Source organism: Oryza glaberrima, chromosome 6 (genome assembly GCF_000147395.1).
Source record: "Oryza glaberrima chromosome 6, OglaRS2, whole genome shotgun sequence".
In the NCBI taxonomy this organism is placed as follows: domain Eukaryota; kingdom Viridiplantae; phylum Streptophyta; class Magnoliopsida; order Poales; family Poaceae; genus Oryza; species Oryza glaberrima.
The window spans coordinates 22,842,503-22,864,139 of NC_068331.1; the positions used below are offsets into that span (position 1 = coordinate 22,842,503).

At 45.6% G+C, this 21,637-nt stretch overlaps 2 protein-coding genes across 3 annotated transcripts; one reads left to right on the forward strand and one right to left on the reverse strand.

Annotated features, from left to right (window-relative positions):
• The first annotated feature begins 12,016 nt into the window (after nt 1-12,016).
• LOC127777766 (uncharacterized) lies at nt 12,017-14,341 on the forward strand. The gene is made up of 2 exons (XM_052304383.1): nt 12,017-12,263; nt 13,252-14,341. The coding sequence occupies exons 1-2, from the start codon at nt 12,039-12,041 to the stop codon at nt 13,948-13,950; spliced, it is 924 nt and encodes a 307-aa protein (XP_052160343.1). The 5' UTR covers nt 12,017-12,038; the 3' UTR covers nt 13,951-14,341.
• Nucleotides 14,342-15,716: 1,375 nt separating this feature from the next.
• Nucleotides 15,717-20,654, reverse strand: LOC127777983 (transcription factor MYB101-like). 2 transcript variants are annotated; one of them, XM_052304605.1, is made up of 4 exons: nt 20,574-20,654; nt 19,934-20,417; nt 16,465-17,203; nt 15,717-16,398 (listed from the first exon to the last, which is right to left on the reverse strand). In XM_052304605.1, the coding sequence occupies exons 2-4, from the start codon at nt 20,414-20,416 to the stop codon at nt 16,079-16,081; spliced, it is 1,542 nt and encodes a 513-aa protein (XP_052160565.1). In that variant the 5' UTR covers nt 20,417; nt 20,574-20,654; the 3' UTR covers nt 15,717-16,078. The 2 variants fall into 2 exon arrangements, with proteins under 2 accessions (XP_052160565.1, XP_052160564.1); XM_052304604.1 differs by having other exon boundaries at nt 19,934-20,622.
• Nucleotides 20,655-21,637: the final 983 nt, after the last annotated feature.

The following is a 21,637-nucleotide window of genomic DNA, read 5'->3' on the forward strand; positions in this document are numbered from 1 at the left end:
CCGATCGTAGTCGAACCCACTATTCGTAATATCACGGTCGCACGAGTCCTGATCGACGGCGGCAGCTCAATCAACCTTCTCTTCGCCAGCGCCTTGGACGCCATGGGGATTCCACGAAATGAGTTGACACCCACCGATCAACCCTTCCATGGAATTACTCCTCAGTCATCGTCCAAACCATTGGGCAAAATTACGTTGCCTGTGACTTTCGGCCAAGCAAACTACTTCCGAACGGAACAGATCACCTTTGATGTCGCTGAATTTGATACAGCATACAATGCCATCATTGGGAGAACTTCACTCGCAAAGTTCATGGCCGCATCTCACTACGCGTATCAAGTGCTCAAGATGCCAGGACCGAAGGGAACAATCACTATTCAAGAGAACACTAGGCAGTACAATGCGACAAATGGAGCCTCGACATGGACGAGCACACGCCCAGCCTACCCGCCACAGCTGAGCCACCCAAGAAAGTGAGCAAAACAGACAAGACGCCGAAGCCGGACGGCGCAATTAAGATCGTTCCACTCTCCAGTGCCAACCCCGACAAGACCGTCAAGATCGGGGCATCACTAGGCGAGAAATAGGAACTCGCGCTCATCACCTTCCTCCGCGACAATGCTGACGTGTTCGCTTGGCAGCCGTCCGACATGCCGGGGGTACCTAGGGAGGTGATTGAGCACAAACTCATGGTGCGACTCGATGCCAAGCCAATAAAGCAAAAACTGCGGAGATTTGCACCAGATCGAAAACAAGCCATACGAGAAGAGCTCGACAAGCTTCTCAAAGCCGGTTTCATCAGAGAGGTACTCCATCCAGAGTGGCTAGCCAACCCAGTCATGGTACGGAAGGCCAACGGTAAGTGGAGAATGTGTGTCGATTTCACCACCTCAACAAGGCGTTTCCCAAGGATCACTTTCTTCTTCCTCGAATAGACCAACTGGTGGACTCAACAGCCGGTTGCGAGTTGTTGAGCTTCCTCTACGCTTACTCCGGTTACCACCAAATAAGCATGGCAAAAGAGGACGAGGATAAGACAGCATTCATCACGCCGTTCAGGGTATTCTGCTACATTAAGATGCCATTCGGACTAATAACCGCAGGAAACACTTTTCAGCGCACGGTCCAAGGTGCACTTAGCGACCAGCTCGGAAACAATGTCGAGGCTTACGTCGATGACATTGATGTCAAGACCAAGACAAGCGACTCATTGATTGACGATCTGCGGGAAACGTTCGACAACCTCCGACGATATCGCCTTATGCTGAATCCAGAGAAGTGCACGTTCGGAGTACCATCGGGCAAGCTACTCGGCTTCCTCATCTCCGGTAGAGGAATAGAAGCAAATCCCGAGAAGATCAAGGCAATCGAGAACATGTAGTCGCCTACAAGACTCAAGGAAGTACAGAAGCTAACCGGATGCATGGCAGCACTAAGCAGGTTCGTCGCTAGGATGGGAGAGTGAGGACAACCTTTCTTCGCTCTGCTGAAAAAACAAGATAAATTTGTATGGACACAGGAGGTCGAAGAGGCATTCATTGCATTCAAGCGCTACCTATCAAATCCACATGTACTTGTTGCCCCCTAACCTAATGAAGAATTATTTCTCTATATTGTCGCCACGCCATATTTCGTTAGCACTGTCATTGTTGTCGAGGGAGAGAAGGTGCAACGACCAGTCTACTATGTCAGCGAAGCTCTCCATGACGCAAAGACAAGATATCCACAGATCCAAAAACTGCTCTACGCAGTAATCATGACATCAAGAAAGCTATGCCACTACTTCCAAGCCCACAGGGTCACAGTTGTCTCCTCCTTCCCTCTCGGTGAAGTCGTGAGAAATAAAGACGCTGTCGGCCGCATTGCCAAATGGGTAGTCGAGCTAAGCCAATTTGATATCCACTTCGTGCCACGAACAGCCATCAAGTCCCAGGTACTCGCCGATTTCGTAGCCGATTGGACCATGCCCGATAATAGGTCAGACAACCAAATCGACAATGAAACGTGGACAATGGCGTTCGACGGCGCACTCAACAGCCAGGGAGCGGGGGCAGGATTCATCTTGACATCACCTTCGGGAGATCAATTCAAGCATGCAATTCACCTCAACTTCAGGGCAACCAATAACACAGCCGAATACGAAGGACTACTCGCGGGGATAAGAGCTGCAGCTGCGCTCGTAGTCAGGCGAAAGGGGATTCCGAACTAGTCGCGAACCAGGTGCATAAAGACTACAAGTGCTCTAGCCCCGAGTTATCCAAGTATCTCGCAAAAGTCAAGAAGCTAGAGAAAAGGTTCGATGGGATCGAGGTCCGACATGTATACCGCAAAGACAACATCGAACCAGATGATCTAGCACGACGTGCGTCCAGGCGAGAGCCACTCGAACCTGGCACCTTTCTGGACGTCCTGACCAGGCCATCAATGAAAGAGGCAAGCGGCGAAGATAGCCCGGTCGCCCCCGACATCAGCTCGGGGGCTACAGAGGCAGAGCGCACCGTTGCCGATATCGAGACCACGGACGACTGGCGTACCCCACTCATTAAATTCATAGGCAGCGAAGAGTTGCCCAAGGACGACGCAGAAGCCAAGAAAATATCCCGTAGAGCAAAAGTCTACTGTATGATCGGCAACGATCTATACAAGAAGGCACCAAACGGGGTACTCCTAAAATGCGTCTCGTCCGACGACGGCAGACATCTCCTCCTCGACATACATGAAGGGATCTGTGGGTCACATGCCGCCGGTCGGACATTAGTCGGAAAAGCTTTCCGACAAGGGTTTTTCTGGCCAAACGCCCTCAAAGACGCCTGCGACATGGTTCAGCGGTGTGAAGCCTGTCAATTCCACAGTAAACACACAAAGCTGCCAGCGCAAGCACTCCAAACTATCCCTCTCACTTGGCCGTTCTCGTGCTGGGGGCTAGATATACTCGGGCCATTCCCACAAGGATAGGGCGGCTACAGGTTCCTATTCGTGGCGATCGACAAATTCACCAAGTGGATTGAAGCGACACCCACGGGGGAAATCAAGGCCGACAACGCCATCAAATTCATCAAAGGGATATTCTGCAGATTCGGATTGCCCCACCGTATCATAACAGACAACGGCTCCCAGTTCATCAGTGCCGATTTCCAAGATTGCTGCATCAGGCTGGGAGTCAAGATCTGCTTCGCCTCGGTTTCTCACCCTCAGAGCAATGGACAAGTCGAGAGGGAAAATGGCATAATACTACAAGGAATCAAGACTCGCGTCTACGACAGGCTCATGTCACACGACAAGAAGTGGGTCGAGGAACTTCCATCAGTACTATGGGCCGTGCGTACCACACCGACAACGTCCAACAAGGAGACACCCTTCTTCCTCGTGTACGGCTCAGAGGCGATGCTCCCCACCGAGCTACGACATCAAAGTACACAAGCACAGAAGTATTCCGATGAGGATCAGGAGGAGCAGCGATACGACGATGTGAATCTACTTGAGGAACATCGCGAACGAGTTGCCGTTCGAGCAGCCAGCTACCAACAAGCCCTTCGCCGTTACCACGAGAAGCGCATCCGAGCACGCACGCTTTCGATCGGCGACTACGTCCTCCGACGGGTTCAAAGCCAAGCAGAGCACAACAAGCTCTCACCCAAATGGGAAGGACCGTACACGATCACACAAGTTCTGCGGCCAGGTGCATTCAAAATCGCAGACGACGATGGTCGCGAGTTGGTAAATTCCTGGAACATTGATCAATTACATAAATTTTATGTATAATTCAATAGTATCCATACTTGTAAGACATCTTACAGCCTCAATAAAGCCTATTTTTTAGGTACAGACTACAATCAAAGTGTTCCTTTCCGATGATCCCTTACCCAGATGACACCTAACGTTGAAACCTATCCTCATGTCCCTTTACGCCGTCTTGACAAGGCCTCCGAGGAACCTAAGGGAACTTCGGCTGGGGACACCTAGAGCCGATAAGGCCTTGTCGGATCCTGTAGAGACGAAAGACCATGTAAGATCTGGTTGTGTAAGAGTTCTCGCCGTGCGTATTAACCAAGCCGTGTAATCAGAAATAAACTTTCCAACTTCACGGCTGGGGGCTAAGATCAGTGCTTGTTCAACCGAGGCAGGTCAAAGGTCCAAGAGCATTATCTTCCAAGAAGAATTCTCCGATGACAAGGCTGGGGGCTAGGGAGAGTGTATAACTCAAACGACTGATCGAAGTTGCGAAGTGAGAAGACACTCATACACACTACGTCCAGAGTAAGAAAGCTTAGTAAGATAGATTTCTTTTCTATTCCACAAGTATTTCTTACAATTCCATCAAAATTCAAAACTATATTACACTTTTTCCAAAGACATTTGTCACAGGATATGGAGACTACCAGGAAGGCCAACGCCAGTCCATCGACTGGAAAACCTTCTCCGCCAGCGGCGCCATCGACTTCGCTAGGCCATCTATCTCCGTAGGAGTTCTCTGGGAACGAGAAAACCCTTTGCGGAGGAACTCGAGGTGCAGCTGCGGACGATGATCTCGTATGCAGGCCAACACGTGCCCCCCCGCATATCGGTTTGAGCGACGACACTCCTGCTTCAAGGCCTCGTCGATACGTTGACCGATGCCTTCGAGCTGGGCGCAGGCCCCATTCAGCCACGAGATGTATCCGGCAGCCGATTCCTCGGGATCCCCACGGGGTATTCGGAGCTCTCTACAGACTCTCGACATGGATGTGCAGCAACTCTTCAGATACGAGTTGAACCACACCTCACGACCCCGGAGTGTCTCTACGGCCTGGTCCTTTCTCACCTCCAGCATAGTCCTCTCGAGTTCCGCGACCTCAAACTTCGTCCTCCAATACTGGATGCGACGATCCTGGTCAGCAAGCGCACTCTCGAGATCTGCTCAGCATGGAAACGACTAAGTCAAGCTACTCTTCTCTCCCGAGAACACAACAAATCAAGTCGATCTAGACGGAAGGGCAAAGGAAATGGTAACAAAGGACAACAAAGTACTCAAGATCAAAATGCTAAATAAAGCTAAGGCAATGACCGCACACACTAGGGCGGTTGGGACCAATAAAAGTTTTACAAAGCATGACTAAAGAGTACAAGAAAGCTAAGACCCTACTCTTCAAAAAGCGGGAGGACGGACTCCCCCGGATCGCCGACCTCCTCCATCACATCCTTGCGCGCGTCGCTAATCGCCCCCTAATCCAAGATCTTCCACAGATCGAGTTCAGGGTGCGCCAGCCTCACACACGTAAGGACGTGGCACACCCCAGTGTAGATCCCATTAGACGTCTCCTCTCCGATCTTGGCCGCATGCTTGGAGGGGATCTCCTCCATTGCCGTCACCAGCTCCGCAAGAGAAGACGTCAGCGAGAACTCATCGGGATTCGCCGGGATGGTGGACTTGATACCGCACTCCCCGGCGAGCTGGTACAGACCAGTATAGGTGACCCGCAACGAGCCACAGATTTCTGACAAGTTGTTCTCAAGCTCCGACATGCGGTGCTCGAGCCCCTGCCATTGTCGCTCGTTGCCGGCCACCAGTTCCCTCATCTTCTGGAGGTCCTCGCGAACCTCTGCCAGGTCGCGCGCCAGTCGATCGGCGCGCTCGTTCGCCGACGGCGCAGCCGCCGCCCTCGCCTCCACGATCTCGCGGCTAACACCGCGAGCACCAGCCTCGAGGAGGCGCCCCATCTCAACCTGGAGCTCCTCCCAGGTGAGGACGGCAGCCGGCGAACCACGACCAGCCATGAGATCCCCAGACATCCATCGCCTCACGGCTCCTGGGCACGACCACGACATCCGTCGAGGCCACGACAGGAGATGCGTTGGAGGTCCCCCAGACCCATCTTGCGCCGCCTTCGCCCGCGCCGCCCTGCGAAAGGCTGCGATTGAGACAGAGTTCGACGAAATCACGAAACCTCAAATTCATTCACTTACTTCTCGCTGAGCGTCACAAGCCGCTGCCGTCGCGGAGGGGGGGAGACGCGTCCGAGGCCTGGAGTACAATCGATATGATGTGAGGTGGAAGTTTTCCGACTACGTGATCAAATAACAGGAGAACTTACCGAGGGGGTGGGTGTCTTCCGACAATGTCCGACTACAGAGGAGAATTTCCTCCCCTTTTTCAGAACATCGCCGCCACTCGTCGTGGCAGCGGCAGCAGCAGCATCAGACGCCTCCTTGGCGACCTTCTCCTTCAGCGATGCCGCCACCTGATGGTCCACGAGTGGCCCGATGATATCAGTCAGAGGGAGAGCCTACGTTTCATGAAGTCATAATGCGATCCCGGAAGAAAAATGCAAAAGGACCGCTAAGTACACTTACATTGATGGCAGCGTCACGCTCGGCTGCCCCTTTCTCGCAAAGGGGGACGGGGACGTTGCTCGCCGTTGTCGGGCCACTGATCATTAGTTGGCTGACGCGGCGCTCCACGGTTGCGCTATTCAAGCCTGTAGATCGAGAACAGAATCCGATAAGCCGGGAAGAACACGCGCATAAGGGAGTCAATTTAACTAAAAAGGAAATACCCCGAGGAGAAACCCGGGTCGCGTCCTCTGGCCCAGAATAATCAAAGGCAGGATGGGCTCGAGCCTGAAGCGGCTGGATCCGCCTACCAATGAAATCGGCAGCAATTCATACCCCGACAACCCCCGTTCTCGGAGGTCGTCAACGATATTGATGAAAGATTGGAGGGACGGGGTCAAGGCAGGTTTGGTGGCCCAAGATGGAACCTTGTCTGGCTGCTCCTCAGGAACAACGAAGGCAGGATCCGAATCCTCTACCTGAAGATAGAACCACCTCCCCCGCCATTTGCTGCGAGATGAGGGGCACTGAAAGGGGATGTATCGCGACTTCAGGCCATCCCGAAGTCAGAAACCAACACACCGGGACACCTTTTTGGATTCCATCCAGCGTAACTCATAGTAAAAGTGGAAGAGGTCAAGAAACGGCTCTACCTCAATGTAGGCCTCACAAAGGTGAAAAATACTCAGGAAGACGATGGAGTTGGGGTTCAAATGGAGCAAGGAAAGACCATAGAAATTCAAGACCAAAAGGAGAAATTCAGAAGGCGGAGGAAGAAAACCGCAGAGAATAAAGTCCTCAACCGCAACCATGCGACCCAGGACAGGCTGGGGTTCAGTACCTCCTACTTTCCTCTCCGCGGTCCCGCGACCGGGAAGGGCGCCATCCTCCTGCAGTTTCTTCAGTGACGCACTGGTGGAGGTAGACTTGTCGAGATCCATGGCCACCGGAGATCGCCGGAGAAAGGACCGAGATGAGTTGGCTAGGGTTTTTGCGGGAGCGAAGAAGACGAGGGACGCTTGGAAGCTGGAGAGTTTTTTCAACGGGCAGACCTCAAATTGGATCCCTGAAACTCCCTTAAATAGACACACCTCCGCCGGTGCGAATTCCAAGGAAAGGAGAGAGATGACCGCCGGAAATTTCTGGGTCTGTTACGCGCGGCAGTTTTTCGGACTTCAATTTAAATTCACTCATGACCGTTGAACTTCACTCGACGTTGTCGATCACTCCTTGTCTCTCCGTCCTCACAACGAGAACAACGACAATTTCGACATGTGAAGTCGCAATCAGTTTCACCAGTTCATTCAAGCAGAAGTCGAGGGGCTACTGTCAGGGTTACGGGTAAGGTATACCCTCTACCCTTCGATATACGTCACGTATCGATATGGTATGTTCACGCATATACGGACGTTTTTGCCATACGTTAAGTAAATTCATCATGGATTTCACAGATGGAAGGAGTCCTACTCGGTCAGAACTGGGTCGTCATTGTATCGTGTTCGGTCCGATCTCTCCGAGTCCAACTGGGAGACAGGTGACCTACGATATAAAAGGGACCCCGAAGAGGACCTAAGGCATCAAATCTCAGAGCCAACTCCACCACAGCCTACGAAGCCGGAGCTTATCGGAGCCAAGTCGCCGGGAGATCTAGTCGGATCAACTCGACTACGATCTTGTCGGTATCGTCGAGTTCCACTGTTCCCTTTTTAATCTGTGGTTTCCATCATATAATCCCATATCAACTGGATTAGTGCTATTACCTACCAAGGGGCCTGAACCAGTATAATCTCTGTTTCCTGTTTGCTTGATGTCGTACTACGTAGATCCTCGTACCAGCGTACCCCAATACCCTCTATATCCGGTCTACGGGTATCCCCCGTCAATAGGCTGCATGTGGCAATAATATTATAGAGGAAATGTCAACTGAGATGATTGCGAAGTTTGATAAGTATTGGAAGGAGATCCAAGGACCAATGGGATTGGCCACCATACTTGATCCTAAGTTTAAAACAGACTACCTCCTTGGGTTCATTGAGTCCATTACTAGCCAATCAAGTGAGGAGTGTACAGACAAACTTGAAGAGGTTAAAAACAATTTGTATGACCTCATGAAGGAGTATGAAATGGAAGAGGATGAAGATAACACAGAATCTTCAGCTCATTCACTTGCTAATTCAGGTGTATTGTCTTCAATTAGTGCACGTGTTGCTTGAAGGAGGCCACCAGCAATAATAGTTAAATCTGAGCTAGATAGGTACTTGGAGGATGAGTTAGTCTCAATTAATATGGAAAACTTCAAGATTTTTTATTGGTGTAAGGTGGCTGGGACACAATATCCTACATTGAGAAAAGTAGCATGGGACATATTTGCCATTCCAGTTAGCCCAGTTGCATCAGAGGCTGCATTCAGCACTAGTGGGAGGGTTCTTAGTGAGCACCGCAGCTGACTCACTTCAGATATCTTGGAGGCCTTAATGTGTTCCCAAAATTGGCTACGAAACAAGTACAAAGGTGTATGTGTTGTACCATTCAAACATAGTGTGATCATTTATATTTTCCATTGTCATGGTTGCATAATAATCATTACAACTAATTTTGTAGATGCTGATAATGAAGAACCTGCAAGCTTTTGGAGCTGTCTTCAAGAGATCCAAGATAAGATGGAGGTATTCTTTTCAAACTAAAAATAATTGACTATTGCATTGTACTCCCTTCATTTCCTTGCTATCAAATAATTGACTAATGCCTATGTTTTGCTTGTCTTTTGCATGCAGGGACTTGCACTAGTTTGAGACATGAAGAGTCGAAGACAGTGCCTTCTAAGCTAACGTGTGCATGATGCCTATTTGTGTATTTTGTTTATTGTGATGATCCATTGGATGATGGAGCCCCAGACTCATATGTTGCTGACTTAGTGACTATGCTCATTTGTGATTTGTGAAACTAATATTAGCTTCAGACTGTCATTTTGTGGCTCATGTCATCATGTGATGTTTAATATTAGCTCTAGAGTCTAGACTGCAATTTTGTGGCTCATGTCATCATATGATGTTTATTTGTATTTTGCCTAATGAAGTAATGACAAATGATAATGATCCTTACTGTGATTGTAATCTATAATTTGCTGATTTGTTGAGTGGAGCATTTTGGATATATTTGATATAATGTGACTATGAATATGTTGTTTAACCGGGGACGTGTTCACCATGGGAAAAAATTCACCGCGTGGTGATCGGGGCTGGAGAAATTATAGCCCCGTTGTAGTTGACGGGGGCGGGGACGGTGACATATTTTCACCGTGGTGACGGGGACACGGGCATGACCCCGACGGTGAATTCACCGTTGCCATCTCTATTGACGCCAGACTCAAATATGCAAAAGGTGCCAGGACTGCGGGATGCAGGTGCACGTCACAAGCCTGAGAAGGAGCGATCGTATCGCAGAGAAAGAGAGAGGAGAAACGGAATGGGATAGAGGACAGGGCATGACCATTGATGGGAGATTTTTGTGGTGCATCCAGCATATGGTGGGTCCCATGGTATGCTTTATATTTTTCCTTTTAATTTCCGTCGCACTTTTGGACGTATCAAAGCATGCATCCATACCAATATACTTATAGCAAATGGTCTATATCATATACCTAATTAAAGAAAATATGTAAAGCTTTCGGCGATTTTTTTTCAATTGAAATGGACTAAACTTAGAGTTTGCTTGTTTAGGATAGGACTTAATTCCGAGTTTGATACACAATGGATTTTCTCTGATTTTTGGGACAACGGAAAGATGAAATGATAAGAATCGAAACCCTCGATCAATTTTGGATTATCTATAAGGAAATGACCGGATTTCACAGGAGGTGGCTTCAGCCAGTGTTGGGCAACCGAGAGAATCTGGACAGATATGGGAAGGCGGAGGGAAGGAGAAAGGAGGAAAACGGGCCGGCTTACCTACGGGTTGAGGAAGGAAATTGGCTAAAAAAGGCCCATACACAAATTAGGATTTTTATTTAGATTTTGTTTTAAATAAATGCTGAAATGATGTTTGTATTATAGAAAATAGTAATTAATCTTTGAAAATTCCGAGAAAAAAAATCAAAGAGTGTAAATAATCATGAGGAATTTAATAAAAAATTAAATTCAGCCATGCTATTTTATTTCCCACACTTACTTTACTTATAAATTAATTTAATTATACATCTACCTATTTAAAAAATACCTAGATATCCCGGGAAATTTATAATTTAATTAACTACAAAATGTAAATCTTTCTCAATTGTTCCTCAATTTTCTCGTTTTTTCTTCCCTTGCAACGCACGGGCACTTTTTATAGTCTTTTAAAATATTTGTAGTGTTTTTATCATCTCACCTGACATAATGACGCTGAAAAAAAATAGGAAATCAAAAATAGATAGCTCCCTTCACAAACCCATATTCGTATTCCTGGTTTGCAACATAGGACTAAAGGGGTTGCAACCCGGACTACAAATTCTCTAGCAGTGCCAATTTCTTTAAAGTATTATGTAATTCACGATCTTATTAACATTGAACCATTTATTTAAAAAGTGGCTCCAAGTAGCTAAAGAGTATTTAAAGAGTATTGTACTCTCTCCTTCCCAAATTGATCATTATATAATAAAATCTAAAATTTCTCAAATTGATCATCATATAACTGCATGGACGCGGATTTCATCATAATACAATTAATGCAACATCGGAGAATGTGTGCATGCTAGTGACCAATTTTATTACCATTTCTAATTCGATCTTTATTCCTGATCCAATTGGTACTACATCTCCTAGCGCCGGCGCCCCTGCTCCGTGCCAATCAGATCTTTGTTCCCGATCCAGCTTCTCCTAGCACTGGTTACGACGCTCGGAGGCCGGGGAAAGACCGGCCGCGACGATGGCCCCAACCTTTGGCACCCTGTGTCATCTCCTCGCTTAGAGCAGGTACAATAGTAGGCTATAAGCCAGCTATAACCACTGCATATATCGAGAAAAAAAGAGAAGAGAGAAGAAAGCGGGCTACAGATTTATAGCTAGCTGCAACACGGATTCTAATATATTATGTGTGTATGAGATGTGGGACCGGGTATTAATGGTGTAGTATATTTTTATAGTTAACTATTGTATAAATGGGCTATTAGATTATCTATAGACGATTTAGAGCCAGTAGTTGGCTATACTATTAAACTTGCTCTTAAGGATTAGAGCCCGCCCTCTCGTAGTGAGTTCGTTTCCAAGGTTGGGTGCTAGGGTTCTTGGTTAAATATGGCGTATACTTGTATATAAGTATATAACGTATATAAATTTTATATAAGTATGTATTAAAAAATAAAAAAACTAGAAAATATATTATGTATACAAAGTTTGTATACACATAAAAAGTTTCTGTACACGTATATAAACTTTGTATCCCGTAAAAAAACCAAAAAAACGGAAGGAAAAAACCGAAGAAATACCGAAAAGATACAAAGAAAACCGAAAAAAATCCCACGCGCGGCGCGGCTTCTGCCGCCCTCCTCATCCGCGCGGACGTCGGCGAATTAGCAATTTCGGGTATTTTTGCTAGTAATTAATAATAGGTATACTATATATATATAATCTCCTAGGGCTTAGGGTTTTACCTTAATTTCCTCCTCCAACTCGATCGATATATATATATATACACACCCTAAGCCCCGGCCTGCAACACACTACACCGATCGACCAGGCGGCGGGCAGCGAGAGATGATGCGCCCCTCCGGCCTCCTCATCAGCGGCGGCTCCGTTGTCGTGCGGCCGGCAACCATGGCTGCGCGCGCCCCCTCGCGGCTTCCGTCCGTCGTCGTCCACCTCCCGAGGTGCACCGCCACAGGAGGGCCGCCGCACTGCAGGCTGACAGCGGAGGCATCGTCCGTCCTCCCCAACATGTCCGTAGCGTCCCCATGGGTCGACGATGACGACCTCACCGAGGTGATCGATCGATCTCATCTTCGATCATGATCTCTTAATTCTTTCCTTCGATCATGCAATACAAATACAATACAGAAAATCCATATTGATTATTCTCTAAATTAATTTGTTGTTTAATTTCTTTTGCTGCCGATCGATTACTCGATTAAATTAGTTAGGCACCTGCTGATCCATCTTGCTAACTTCATAACTTAAACTAAAATTGTTGCATTTTGTTTTCGATGTTCCGTTGAAACAACTAATATTTCTATTTATTATTAGTTTAATAGTATACCCTTCATCCCAATTTGATCATCCCCTAAATAAAAGGTGCAAAGACAAGGACAATAAAATTTTCATGTTTTTAAATTAATTATCATCAATCAAGGTGCTCCATATATCTGGTGGATATTGCATCACACTTTAAATGTTGCATGGAATTGCACTAACAGTCGTTGCATGCATATGGCTTCATGCATGCATTCCATTCAGCGATGCCCAATTACCCTTTGCATAATAAATAAATAAATAAAGAGACACTTATTATTATATGATAATTATTTTAGGAAGACCTCAAAATTGTTAGGTGATGATCAAATTGGGATGGAGAGAATATCTTTAGATCTAATTTATTTATTTGGTTGTGATATATTTTCATTATTAAAAAAAATCTGATTTACTCATATAGAGTCGTATCAATTGTATGATATCTATCGAATATTATTTATTAATTACTCCCTACGTCCCTAAATATTTGACGTCGTTGACTTTTTAAATATGTTTGACCGTTTGTCTTATTTAAAAAATTTAAGTAATTATTAATTCTTTTCCTATCATTTAATTCATTGTTAAATATACTTTTATGTATACATATAGTCTTATTACATATTTCACAAAAATTTTTGAATAAGACAAATGGTCAAACATATTTTAAAAAGTCAACTGCGTCAAATATTTTGGGACGGGAGGGAGTAGTTAATTATGAGCATAATATTTACGTTTTTGGCAGATTTCCATCTACGAGGTAATTGCGTGGTCTGCAGAAGAAGCCATGGAACTCATCAAGCAGACTCCACCTCCACCACCACCTCCTCCTCCTCCTCCCTCTCCTCCGGCGACGCACGACGTGGGCCAGCCACCTCCTCCTCCCTCCCTTGCAGCGCCGCCGCCGGCGCAGCACGACATGGGCAAGCTACTCCGCATGTACGCGCGGCTGCTCCGCCGCCTGGAGTCGCAGGCCATCGACATGTACGCCGGCAGCAGGAGGCTGGTGGAGTACCACGTCATGGCGTGGGGCGCCTACGAGGCGACCCGGCCCGCGCTCCTCGGCCTCGGGTTCATGGCGGGGCCAGGGATCGAGGAGGTTCTCATCGAGTGCATCAACAGGGGCAACGCCGCCGTCGCCACCGCCGCCGCCACCGGTGACGGCCAGCCGAGGCTGCTCGCCGCGTTCGGGATCAAGCCGGAGAGCTTGCCGACGAACCCGGCGGAGAGGCGCTTCGTGGCCGGCATCCTGTACGCTGCGCTGGAGATGCGGAACTGCGTGCGGAGGCGGGTTCGGTGGCTGAGGAGGGTGGAGAGGTTCAACCAGCGGCGGCGGGAGGAAGAGGCGGAAGCGGCCATGAGGAGGGAGGAGGAGGAGGCGAGGAGGAAGCTGGAGGTGCAAAAGGTTCTTGAGGGGTATGAGGAATTTTTAAATTTTAAATAAATATTTGACTTGTTTGGCTTCACAGTGCACTTCATACTATTGAAGGGAGTAGTTGCATTTTCAATTGTTTTCAGTGGCTACTCGTGATAGAAACCGTTATATATCTTTGGGTGTTATTGTGACTTATATGTTCTAAACTCATCCAATTTGTTTTCTTCGAGCCCTTTTTGAAGGAAATTTTATTTATCTTAGACAACTAATAAGACGGTATAATTAGTGCAAGACCACTCTCAATCTGTGCACACATCATATGAATTACTTTTTAAGAAAAGGAAATAAAAAGACAAGACAACAAATATCATACCGTCCGAACTATAACCACTAGGGATCATCATCCTCTACTTGGACAATCAAAACAGCTCTTCTAAAACAACGTCTCTAAAAAAAGAACAACGTGCGTACGTATCGACATTGCTATGATCCAATCAGTAAATATACCATAACATAGATTGTAGTTACACTATGAAGAAACTCTTCTAACTCTATATAATACCTTCAACAAGCTAGGAAGCAAATAAACATGCATGCCGCCCCACCATTCCAAGGCGGTTCTTCCATACCCCGTACACTTACAAGCAAGCAAATAGGCACAGTGCTAAAATTCATGCTCTTAACAAGCACGCCAATAGGCGCACGGCCAAAATTCATAGGGTCCATCTAAAGAGAGAGAGTTATTGTTAGTGTAAGTGATGCATCTAAAGAGTGGAAGAGTTATTATCAGTGTAAGTGATGAGCAAGCCTATAGGCACATGCATTCAAAATTTGTAGGGTCCATCCAAAGAGAGAAAGAGTTAGATCTAAAGAAACAAAGAGTGAGTGTTGTCGGCATAAATGATATCATAATTTGAAACAAGATAGCTTCGACCTACATGATGATATAAAAGTCAGTAACTAGTGATGAAGATGTGTCACAATGAGTAACTGCACCTAGTGGAGAGAAGGGCTTAGGCTTCACCGCCACCTGCGCAAACACAATCACTCCCACCGTTCATAGATCACCACTGCTTAAAAAAAAGTTTGTGCGGGGCGGCCAAGAACTTGTTTACAATAGTGTTTTAGACCCGCCTACAACCAAGGCCTTGTAAAAATCACATGATTTGGGCAAGCGAAATAACGACCACTCTTGGAAATCAATTTCCATGGATGACTCCCTTAAGTTTAAAGGACTTGCCCATGAAAACAAATTTCTAGTTTTTGAATTTGTTGGTGAAAAATTCCGTAGTTTAGTAGACACAGCATATTAAATCGTACTCCATCCGTCAAAAAAACTCGACCTACATCTTCTCTTTTTTTTTTGGTGGGGGGGGGGGGGGGGGGGAGGGGGGGAGAGAGTATGCCTTAGATATAATGGCTATAACCGAAATGTAGTTGCAACTTGCGAGATGATGCAACAGCCTGTTAATTGAATGACAAGATGCAGAGAAATCGTGCAAAAAGGCACACATCAGCACACTCGAGATGATAGTACTAAAGAAGACGTATATGTGAATCCGTCTTCGATCATGTGAAACCGGAAGCCCAAAAGGCACACATCAAACCATTTTCAAAGATGGAACTGATTGTTTATGTCGACAAATCCTTCGCACAATTTATAACAGTTGACAAATCCTTAGCTCAATTTAGGCATCACATAGTTCGTTCAAGAGCAGCATTCCTCATCTTACCCAATAAGTTATGTTCACGGAACAGGAGCAATTATTAGCAGGTAAAACAAGGAGCATCGCCTCGTCAGGGGCAACACCAACACCAGATCGGAGCTACCAATGTCCCAAGCAATTAGAGCATTCACTTCCCTTCAAGTTGTACCAATTGCCACATGACGACAATAGTCTTTGATTAATCAAAACCAATGAATCGAATATACAATTTCAGCATATTCTAGCAAACAATGTAACATTAATGAATCGAATAAGTAGCCGACACAAACAATGGCAACATTCAGTTCAAGGGCCACATTTCCTCGGGGAGCAAAGCATATAGCACACAACTCCACGGTAAGATAGTAATAGCATACGCAGCCACAAACTTATTGGACGATCTTGAAAGGCATGGTTATTGCAAAAAGGATCTTCTTGGTTCTCTCACTGGTTGAGATCAAAATCAATGACACGCACAAACTCTATGCAAGTCATTCACTTGGAAAATCAGGTATGTCACAGGCACCGGGCATGCTCGCCCAGGGGTTCTCAAGGTCATGTTCATCGCCTTGACCTGCAGCAGCTAGATTGGTCTCATCAGAAAGACCCCCATGACCGAAAGCGTCATCTGCATCTTTGGCAAACTGCTCATTTGAGGGCGGCAATTCTTCGTTAAACTGGCAATAAACTGGCAAATTTGGTTCTAGTGATACATCGTGCCTCCAGAAAGTAGGGTCCACCAAGGGTGGAGGTTGGCTGTCAAGGAATAGGCTGCTTGCATTATTGTTGATGCCAACAAAAGCATGACAACCTGAAAAGACTAACAGTAAGTTTTATGTGATATTGTTCATGTTAAAATAAGAGTGAGCACACTTACTGTTCTCGAGGAGATCATCACCAATGATTGGAAAGGAAGAACTCAGAGAGAAAGCATTCGATTGAATCACTTGATTGCATTGAACACGAGGAAAACAAGCATCAAAAGATCCTTGGGAATTTGCAAGTTCCCCTTGTCCATGTCCTCCATGAACCAATGCATCCAGCAGACCATTGTTGTTTGGAGAGAGATATTCTGATCTCAGGGAGCCAAAGTCAACCTGGTCAATAGGATGTCCTAAGGGGTCGTGATATGACCATGCATTATTATTGTTAAAGTCATAGTTGGGATATTGGAGTGAAGGGAGCTCTACATTCATGGGCCTCTGTATGGTCCCAGAAGTAGAGAAGTTGCCATCAAGAATTGGATGTCCACTGACAATGGCACTACCAAAAGGTACTGACTGATCTTGTGTGGCAATGGCACTACCAAATGGACTTGTGGCATCAACTGGAAGAGAATTTGGAGTCACACAATTTGGCCGAATATAATTTTCTGGTCTACTATAGTCTAAATTATCGAAAAAAACCTCTTTGTAACTTTGACCATTTCCCTGTAAAACCTCATTTGTTCGTTTCTTGGCACGTGATTCATCAGGGCTTTCACAGTTCATCACTTCCAGATCTGTCAACTTAAAATGATTAAACTCCTTCGGATATAGAGGTTCACCAGTTCTCTGAATTCTCTTACATCTAGTGTTCCAGAAGTTCTTGATTTCATTATCTGTGCGGCCTGGCAACTGCAATAACAACAACAGAAGTTCAGATATGCAAGTTAACATATGATCTAATAGGATTTTTCTAGGCAATTAGACTAAAGAACCTTAAGGCATTAGCCTAATAAGCATTTGCATTGTACCTCAGATGTTAGAATGGCAAATATAGCAAGATGTATCATGGTGTTGCAATAGTTGGAGAGGATTTAAACATACCTAACGAAACAGTGAATGATATTGTCTTTACATAAATGAAAATATGATGAAGTCCTATTCGATGAACAAAAACTCATAGGAATTTAGTAGGAGGCAGGAAAGGAACCCAATAAAAGTTTAAAAATATATATGACCATGTCAATGAATCCTCCCATAATAATTGCAGACCCTACCTTATCCTGTGGCCTAGATGTCAGCTTTTCCTGTTGCAGTTTAAAAGTTGACACTACTTATAACATGGCTCAGAAAACTAAGAATTGAAAATTAAATTCACATCTTTCGAGATTGTGTCTAGCTAGCGAGTCACAGTACATCCGCCTGCTTACAGTAACACAAGGGAAAAAGACAGTTCCATGTGTTAACTGACTGTATAGATTCAAGAAAATAGGTATTCTATTTTTTTTCTAATTAGTGCAAGCTCTGAATGCTCAAACAAGCCGAGTTCCTTCTCTACAGAAGAGGAATAACAGTAAAATATATATCTAGTTTCTTTTCTGCAGTGCAGCACTGCAAGCACGTGTGCCCCATGGCACCACAACGCACTAAAGAAAAAGTATGCCCGGCAACCATTCTCTATTTAAGTCCTTAGCAACTAACGATATTAAGACAATTAAATTGAATAAAATAAAGTCTGTCACCAATATACATAAGAAAGAACTATTTAATGTCCACTGATTATATCCAGACACTAGCAAATAGTATATATGGAGAAGACTGCACTAGACAAACTGTTAGCTGGCTTTAATCTAGAGAGAATATTTTCCTCTAATCCAATACACCAATGCATCTAAATATCAGATACATGATTGCAATATGCCGTTTGGTTTTCTACGGATACTTGACTGCTATTCTCGGGAACACACCTCGAGAGCTATTCTACGGATACATGATTAATAGATTATATACTGCTTGATTAATAGATTATATCCAGAGCAAGGGTCTCGACCTCGCCGACCTCATCTGGTTGTCAGGTAAACTATTCACTCTTCCATTAATTTCAGTATTTCACCATCCATTTCAGAGTTCAGACTTCACCATCAATATTAGTTGCAGTTTCACCTGATGACAGTATCGTTTCTGAAAAGAAAAGTAAAACCATTCACTTAAGCTAATGAATGGTTAACTTGACACAAACGGCAGCCAAAGATCGATTTTCACGTTATATCCTAATTAAGTCGATTGATTACTAGCTAGTCTTCAGGATAGAACTCAGATTTGGTGTTATATCTAGCTTGATCTAGCTAGCTACGTGGTGTTTGCAAATGCGTAGTACAAACCACCAACAAATAGTGAATTAGTGATGTGATATCGTGATGCAATATGGAGAAAACAATTGTTAACTTTTGCAAATTCTTTATGTGTTCAGTCCGCAACTAGGACACACTCTCACTCTCACTCACTCAGGCACTCACATCACACCAGTAATGCTGTCCCTAAAGATTCAGAAGATGAAAGATATATAGCCTCGATCACACCGATTTTCATGTAGTAACAATACTAACAAACAACGATCCTAATAGGAACCTAGAACAGTGACTACAGTCTACAGATGCCGAATTTCTATCCATTATCTACAAAATTCTCGTGCCACGACAATCCAGAATTGAACAGACAGCTTACATCCAACATGGAGGGTTGGGTCTACTTAATTCATAGAAGGCCAAAGCTTAGCTGAATTTTGTTCACGGGTATCGCATCAAATCAAAGTTAAAAAACAGTTTAGATACGCTGTTTGGTTTTCTACGGATACTCGACTGACAATATGCCGTTTGTTCTGATTATAAACTAAACAATTTATATTAATCAAGCAGTATATCATGCTTCTAGATAGGTAGTATATATACGACTAAGTTGTAACTTGCAAAGGTTTTGCAGCCAATGGAGGCCAGTGTCCAGGTAGGCAGCCATGAGGCTCTGCCCCTGCTTATGTAAAGCCACTACAAGCAAGAAGATTTAAAGGATAATTGGTCTGAATCAATTTTCTTTCGATTTGTTGGAGGACCAAATACTATTTCAGACAAGACTAACAACAATTGTAAAAGAACGACTTACTTTGTTATTCTCTGCAAACAAGGAATAATGGCAAAGCATTTGTCTACTCCTTTTAACGAGGCCATTTACAAGAGTGCAGCATGTCAAATGTGTCTGCACCATGGCACTACGCCACACTCAGAAAAAAGTATGCCCAGTGGCCATTCTCTATTTAAATCAAGTTGGAGCCAATTAAATGAATAAAATAAAGTCTATCGCCAATACAGAAGAAAATACTGGTTGATGTACTCTGAATACATCTATCTACGAGCAAGTGGTATATTTGCGGCCCCTATATTTGGAGTGGACAGCATGCATTCTCCCCACTAGGCAAACTGTTGGTAGGCTTTAATTTAGGTGGTTAAATATTTTTGCTCTAATCCAACTAATACACCAATGCACCTAAATATTAAGCATGCTACTAATCTAAACTAACAATGAACGGAGTATCAATGCACAAGCTAGCAAAACCAAGGAACCATGAAAGAGTAGGAGGAGCACACTTACAGAGTTTGCCATCTTAGCCCACTTGTTCCCCAGCCATAAATGGAGCTTGATGATCATCTCCTCCTCTTCCTTGCTGAAGGGCCCCTTCTTGAGGTCGGGCTTGAGGTGGTTCGCCCAGCGGAGGCGGCAGCTCTTGCCGCAGCGGTTCAGCCCCGCGTTCCTCTGCACCCGGTTCCAGTTCCCCTCGCCGTGCGCCTCCACGTACTCCCGCAGCCGCTTGTCCTCGTCGGGCGTCCACGGCCCCTTCTTCAGCGGAATCCTGCCACGCACGCGCACACGGCCGCCGCCGCCGCGGCGACGAACCCCCGCCCTAGCCACACCGCCCTGCTCCTCTTCGCCGCCGCTGGCGTCACCCTCATCATCGCCGCCGTCGCCGTCGCCGTCTCCGTTCGGGTGCAGCATCGCCGGCGACTCCCCCTGCGAGCCCGCCAGCCTCGCCGCCTCCTCCTCCTCCTCCATCGGCGACGAACCCTCCATCCTCATCCTGCACGAGGAAAATCCAGTCAAATCCCCCCAACAATTCAACAAAAAAAAAATCAAAAACCAAAAACCAAATATCCAACGATCCAATCTCGCTCCACCCTAGCCCGAACTAATCCAACCAGCGGCGCGTGGATCTCCAGCGGGGGAGAGTGCTCACCGGCGTCGAGACGAGGTGGGCGGCGGCGGCGGAGAGCGAAGTAGAGTAGTAGACTAGGCGGAGTAGGGAGGAGGAAGCAAGTAGTAGACGACCCCCCGATGACGATGGCTCGTGTCCTGGGCCGGAATGGGCTGCCATCTCGAGGCGGCCCAACTAGGGTTTGCTTCGTTACTAAGGTTTATCATGTAATTTTTTTATAGGAAAAAAATATCAAACCCTCTTGTTTATTTTATCCATGGAAGAATTATTATATATCCATTCAGATAGGATAATGTTTTAAAAAAAGATATATGTATTTAATATTAAATTCCATGGATGAAACGTGGAAAAGATATCTGAATAGTATTTAAAAGAAACAAAGGATATATATTCCGCGTGCTGAAATTAATGTTAGGTACGTTCTCTCACATTAAGGTTGTTTTGAATTGAAGCCAACACGTGTCCTACTGAATTTTTGGTAACTTCAATAGTTAGGAAAAAGTTAGATGTGTCAACATTTTCTTGCTAAATTCTTAATTATTAATATTGATGTGTCATGCTATAGGTGTATTTAGATTTTTATAACTTACATCATTGTCAAAGGGGAAGAAATATATAAAATGCATACTTCTTGAAAAGGGAAGAATTGAACTTCTAGACTCAGGGAGGAGTTGAGGTCCAGACGGTCAAGGATACCGGGTAACGAAGTTGGATACGAGATGGCATACGGTGGATGGACACCGTGTGGGTGAGATATTTGCAACTGGCTTCACGAGGTGTGCGTGCAAGCGTCGGTGTTCGCGAAAGAAATTGGAAAGTAAGAGTATATGGTGCTACAGTACACGTGGTACTGTAGCATGCATATATGTGTGCCTACTATGAATTGCAGTAGCGTGGTGATGCATGTTGTGCTATGCATGTGTGTATGCGTACTGTGCAGCATGCAGCGGCTCGGCTTGGTGATGCAAGCAGGGCGTCGGCTGGCCTGGGCATGTGGCAAGGTAAGCTGAGTCTGACTCGGTGAATTTTCTGTGGCCGGCTGTGGCTGCAGGTTTCGGAGAGTTTGTGAGAATTACAATTTGGTA